Raw genomic sequence first — 6,480 nt, forward strand, 5'->3', positions numbered from 1 at the left:
TGCTAGGCAACAGACTGGGCTTCGCTGGGGTTGCTAGGCAACGGGCAGTCCCTGCTGATTAATGACGTCGCATTCTGTAGGTTTTGTAAACGGCTCGTTTTCCAGGCACCAAAAAACATTAACTTACAGCCAGAAAGTTGCTTTTATTTCTACTTTGTAATGTTTTTAAGTGCTTCGCCTGCTTTTAGAAGCAGTTGAGACCCAAATGGAAATGCGAAAAATAATCTGCATTCGCTCGTCTTCTGTTTTCAGCGAAGCCTTTACAGAACGGCGGCTGATGATTTCAGAGTTCCTTCTTTACTTACGTCGTTTTCTTTCCTACCTCCTTCCCAGCCTGCTTGGCTGTTCTGTCTCCGCACCTTTCAGTTTTTGGGTTAAAGTTAAAACTTTTCCCTTATCCAGGTGTCAATCACTTCTTCTGTAGCCGCGGCTGATTGGTCGACAGGTCGTCCTGCCAGTCAGCAACCAGTGAAATGCTCAAACCGCAGCAGCTCTGGCCGGCTGACTGACGGCTGAATCAGGAGCTGCAGAGTCGTGATTGTCGGCTGAATCGTTGCAGTTTTGCATTTGGCCTGCGTTGCGTTTGGGCCCACGCTGTGTCATCTTCTCTTTCTATGGGTACAATAGCGTCTCTGTGTCCTGTGTCATAATTGATCAAAAGTCTTTTATTTTATGTTTAATGGGAACATTGGAGCACAAAACCTTCAGTGTTTTCTCTCTTTATCAAAGGAGATCGAAGCCTGAGGACGGAATAGAAAACTTTACAAAACAGATCCGTCTTAAAACTGAGGAATGTAACTTTTATAAGAAAAAAATGTTTATGTATTAAACTATCACCGTGTTGTGAGACAAATAATCAGTGAAAAAATTTGCCCTAAAAACCCAGTCAGAGGCAGGAGGGTCTTAGCGCTGTCAATCACACTTGTGTACGCTACAGAATGCTAAGGCTAGTTAGCACAGCCACTGATGACGATGAGAAGTTGTTTCTCCTCCATCAGCACATTGAACAGCATATACACGAGCATGATTGACGGCGCTAAGACGAGGCCTGTTGCAATAAATCAATCGCATGATAAATTAAATTGAGCTCAATAACTTCCATTTGCATGATTTATTGTTTTTTACAAAAAACTGGATGATAAAATGTTTCAGTCTTTCTTTTTCTGAAAGATTTCATAATTAATTTTATTTGTTTTGGATATTTAAAATGTCGTCCAGTATTAAATGTTCATTATAATTTGAAGTTTAATTATCTGAGGATGTGTTCTTACTCTGTTATTATGCCGTTATATTCCTTGAAACTTTAAATAAATATGTGTTTAAATAAGGGGCTGCACAGTGGTGCAGTTGGTAGAGCTGTTGCCTTGCAGCAAGAAGGTTCTGGGTTCGATTCCCGGCCCCGGTCTTTCTGCATGGAGTTTGCATGTTCTCCCTGTGCATGGTGGGTTTTCTCCAGGTACTCCGGTTTCCTCCCACAGTCCAAAAACATGACTGTCAGGTTAATTGGTCTCTCTAAATTCTCCCTAGGTGTGAGTGTGTGTGTGCATGGTTGTGTGTCTCTGTGTTGCCCTGCGACAGACTGGCGACCTGTCCAGGTGACCTGTCCAGGTGACCCCGCCTCTCACCCGGTACATTAGCTGGAGATGAACCAGCAACCCTCCTGACCCCACTGAGGGACAAGGGTGCAAGAAAATGAATGGATGGTGGAAATTTACTAATTTTTCTTCCCTTTTATCTTCAATATTATGTAGAAAAGTGATAAATGAAGCTTTTTTTTTAAGTGTTCATACTTACTTACTTCTTCCTGTTTTGTCAAGTATTTAAATAAATAATTGTTGTAAAGGTGGCTTTAAATGTGGATGCTAGCTGTTTGCGCTACGTGATTATTTCCAGTGTTTAAAATAATTTTTTTCGTCTTTGGCTGTTTATAAAAGCTCGTTGCTGCAGCCGCCTCTCACCCATCAGCGCTGCGACTTTATGACTTTATGCTCCAAACACCTGCAGCGTTCTGCAGCCTCTCCGCCGTGTCGGAGCAGCTGCTGGCGTCTTTAATCTGATTGTTTATTCATGAGCTGAACGCTGAGGTCCACTTCGTGTTTCTGCTGACTCCCATGTTTCCTCTCGCTGTCCGGTCGAATTGAGTAACGAGGGTTGAAGCCTGGAGATGAAATGATGTAAAGCGCAGCGCCATGTCTGCTGCTCCGTTTCATGCATTTGCTAAATGTATGCTTGATGGGCTCTCTGGATCCATGGCTCACTTTTTAAACATTTTTAATCTTCAGAGTGGGAAACGATCCAATTCTGCTGCTCAGATTTAAAATCCTGTTTTTCTGTTTTTCAGCAAATCCAAAGAATGCACCTACAATGCAGGTAAAATCACCTTTTTTATACAAACTTCTGTGTATTTCTTAATGAACCAAGACGAGGTGTTGGATAAATAAGCCTTGTAAAAAGTTTTATTTGTTCCCAAGCCCTGTTTGTTTTGGCACAGCCAGTTAAAAGTGCTCCAGGTACAACATTAAAAGTTTGAGAAAAACCTGCTTTTCACAGCTGATGTAGGAACATGTTTAAAAAGTCACCTTTAATTTTCCACTTTTATTTTTGGTCTGTCACCTAAAATCCCTGTAAAACAGAATTAATTTTGAGAACATTTGAAAAACCTTTAAGCTGCTTTTACATCGACTTTGTTGCAGGAATCAGAAACTTAATCCTCAGACTTCAGCTCCTTATTTTGCTTATTTGTTGTAAAAGTTAACGTTTTAATGACCTAAACGATAATTTTTCTCTTTTTTTTCCCCTTTTGTCTTTGAGTTTTTATAGTTTCTTTCTGTTTTATGTTTATACTTCTCTCTGATGACGGCTGATTCCCAGTCTGTGTACATGTTGAACCGTTTTTCTCCTCCTCAGAGGACGGCTACGTGAGGATGTTCCTCCGCGGCCGTCCCGTCACCATGCACGTCCCGGACCCGCAGCGGGACGGCTTCAGCCTGGACCAGAAGGTGGCGCTGCCGGACAAAAAGCTGAAGCTTCAGTGGGTGTATCCTTCCAACAGAAAGGGAGATGACAGCCAGGAAACATGAGAAATGTTTTTTAAAATATAAAACATTTAATTAGTTTTTTAAATATTGTATAATTTTTTTTTTTGTTCTGTATCAAGTACTGTGAAAGCCACAGTTCTCATTTATTAAAAAAAAAAAAAAAAACTTCTTAAAGGTTGCCTCCAGGAAATAAATGTAAAATGTCACCATTACACATGAACTAATGTAATTTAATGGTCTTTTATTCACTGCCAGCAGCATCACAGTAGTTTGTTGCCTTGCTGTGTTTATTTCATCACCACTTCAGATTTTATCCACTTGCCGAAAAAATCAGGTGAGTTAATTTGAGTCTGTAATTAATTAACATCGTTTTAATCGAAAACCATGTCAACAAAATTAGATATTTTTTTCAGTTCAACTCCCGTTTTTTGCTGCTAAATCGTCGAATAAACGGATATGAGCTCAGCAACAAAGATATTTATTGTTTTTAATCTCTTATTCAGGTTTTTCAACCATCAGTTTGATACCAACTTCTATTCCTTCCATTCAGCTTCTTTATAAATTGTGGCTGCTAACATTAGCATTAGCATCTGCGCCGCTGCTACATGATTAGCATTGAGATGCTATTCTAGCTAACCCCTTTTAGCAGAGCAGTAGTCTTTCCCAGCATCCAATCAGATCGGTTTTTGAAGCAGAAATTAGCCCCCAGCTTTGGCGTCCATCTTTGTTTGTGGATGTTTTGCGTAAAAAATAGCTTCCTGCCAATCTTTACAGCTTCGGTCACCTTCCCTAACTAACCGGTGGGCTAGCTACGGCTACCGCGGCCGCGACTGCCGCTGCAACCTCTACCTGCTGCCCACCGGGGAGATCGTGTACTTCAACGCGTCGGTGGTGGTTCTGTACAACACGGAGGAGCAGCAGCAGAGACATTACCTGGGACACAACGACGACGTGAAATGGTGAGGAAACAAACGCTGATACTGTAATAAAGCCTGTGGACCCGTCTATCTGTAACACTAGCTGCAATACAAATCTATGTTGATATTCTGCTGATGTCAAAAAATTACAAATTTTGTGAAGCTGTGACGGCTCTGATAGAAGAAAAACCAAAACAAACCATCATCCTGCTACCACTTCCTGTCGTTTTCTTTGGTGTTTCTGTCAGTAATAACATCCTGTTAATCATGTGATGCAAAAACACGGTTTTTAACATGAAAAACCGCCTCATTCTAGCTCAAAAATGTGTTTTTTTTCCTCCTAATTTCCGCGTTTCCAGCAATTAATTTATCATAATTTCAGTTTGCGTGATTTTATGGCTAATGGAGACGCAGCTACTGACAGCATTAGCATCCAGTTCAGACTCGATCAGCAAGCGGCTGAATTTTTCCAAGAAAAACTTTCGATTTGAAGCAGTCAGTTTTCACACAAAGAGGAACCTAATAGTATAATTTCTCCTTTAATGGCCTGACTTCACCAGAAAACCACCATCTTTCTTTCTTCCACCACCAGAGGAATCTGCAGAATTTCTTGTTGTTCCCAGTGTGAATCAGACTTTTCCGGGAAAGCTCCTCAAGCTTTACGTGGCTTTCATCAGAACTTCTGAATTAATTCCCACCTTTAAAACCATTTTATGGTCCGGTGTTTTGCATATTTTGGTCGTTTTCATGTCTGAAAATGACTCATTGTTTTCATTTCAAATTCTCCACAGAAATGTAACTTTTATGAAAAGCAATGAATGAATGAATAGTGGAGTAAAATGTCAGATTATCAGTTTGTGTAACAATATTCAGAGTCTGGATCTTGATGTTTTTGATCTGGATTGATGCCATTTACCAAAATGATTCACACACTGCAAAAAAATTAAATCTTACCAAGTTTTTTTCTTCTAGTTTCTACTCCAAATATCTTGGTGCACTTGAAATAAGACAAAACTAACTAATCTGCCAGTGGAACTAGTTTTTTTCCATCAATTTTAATGAATTATTGACGTAAAATAAGCTCTGACATTTTTACCTACATGTTAGTTCTGTCTTATTTCAAGTGAACTAAGATATTTGGAGTAGAAACTAGACCAAAAATACCTGGTAAGATTTTGAGTTTTTGCAGTGAAAGCACTCGCCTCCACACCTTTTAAAGAGGCAGTGTCGTTTAAAATCTACTTTTTTTTTAGCTATGCATCATGTTACAAAGTTATTCCCACATTAAAAACATACCTGGGATGTTGCTTTGAGCATTTCAAGTTCCTTTAATCCTTTATTTAATAGATTTTGTGCCTCTAAAAACAAAAACAAAATAACACTGAGGAGGAATAGAAACTAGACTGAAAACACTTGGTGAGAGTTTGTGTTTTTGCAGTGCACACAGAAGTTTCTTTTGTGCGAAAAGTTTCTGTTTATCTAATTAAATCTATGATCTAATCAGCTGGCATGTAAACGCTAAACGCCTCCCGAGGCATGCTGGGAAAAAAACAACCCCCGCCCCGACTCTGCCGTTTCTTCTCCCACCGCTGTCAGTTTGACTCCTTCAGCTTCCTGCTTTTTAAGAAAACATTTACGTTTTATTCTCTCTCAAAGACGGCGTCATAACAATAAGAGTGTCGACACTCTGAGTCCTTTAAAGGTTCCCAACGGCACTTTTTTAAAAAAATTCATTTTATTTTTCTTGCTGAATGTTGTTTTTGCTGAATGTTTGAACTTGCAAACGTTGCAAGATGTTTATAGACGTGAATCGTTTTTCCACTTTCGCTCCCCTCAGCCTGAGCGTCCATCCTGACATGGTAACCATAGCAACGGGTCAGGTGGCTGGAAACTCCAAGGATGGAAAGGTAAAGTGAACGCCACACTTTCAGCAGCACCTCTGTTTGTTTTATTAACCCAACTTCAGCTTCAATCATCCGTTTTGGCATTTATTCCTTTTCTGTTTTTTTTTTTTTTTTTTTAATCTGATCAAGAGCTTAAAAACAATTTTCCAATTAAAATGTTGCTTGAATGCGAGAAAACAACCGATTTTAGTGGATTTTTTCGTTGGTATTGATAAAATGGGATCGTAGTTTTCTTCAGTAAATGTAGTTTAATTCTGAAGCCATTTGTTTGTTTTTTTTCCTCTTCAGCTTCTCGCTCCTCACGTTCGCATCTGGGACTCGGTGAGCCTCAACACGCTGCATGTGATCGGCATGGGGGCGTTCGACAGAGCCGTCACCTGCGTCTCGTTCTCCAAGTCGGTAAGCAGCGACTGGACGCCGTCGCAGGGCTGCTGTAGGGCGGAGAATGTCAGATTTCCACCAAAAAATCTGACATTTTTAGAAAAATATATTAAAAAGAGAGGACATTTTCCCTTGTTTTCTAGAAACAATTTTATCTTTTAAGTAAATGTTCAGGGCTGCACAGTGGCGCAGTTGGTAGAGCTGTTGCCTTGCAGCAAGAAGGTTCTGGGTTTGATTCCC

At 40.1% G+C, this 6,480-nt stretch overlaps 1 protein-coding gene across 1 annotated transcript in view; it reads left to right on the top strand.

Annotated features, from left to right (window-relative positions):
* Positions 1–6,480, top strand: part of eml2 (EMAP like 2) — a 21,986-nt gene that overhangs the window by 3,730 nt on the left and 11,776 nt on the right. Inside the window, exons 2-6 of the mRNA XM_017308160.1 lie at positions 2,342–2,370; positions 2,908–3,037; positions 3,848–3,997; positions 5,793–5,862; positions 6,148–6,258. Of these exons, the coding sequence (XP_017163649.1) occupies positions 2,342–2,370; positions 2,908–3,037; positions 3,848–3,997; positions 5,793–5,862; positions 6,148–6,258 (490 nt within the window). The remainder of the gene's footprint in view (positions 1–2,341; positions 2,371–2,907; positions 3,038–3,847; positions 3,998–5,792; positions 5,863–6,147; positions 6,259–6,480) is intronic.

The sequence above is a fragment of the Poecilia reticulata genome, linkage group LG13 (assembly GCF_000633615.1).
Source record: "Poecilia reticulata strain Guanapo linkage group LG13, Guppy_female_1.0+MT, whole genome shotgun sequence".
Classification (NCBI taxonomy): Eukaryota; Metazoa; Chordata; class Actinopteri; order Cyprinodontiformes; family Poeciliidae; genus Poecilia; species Poecilia reticulata.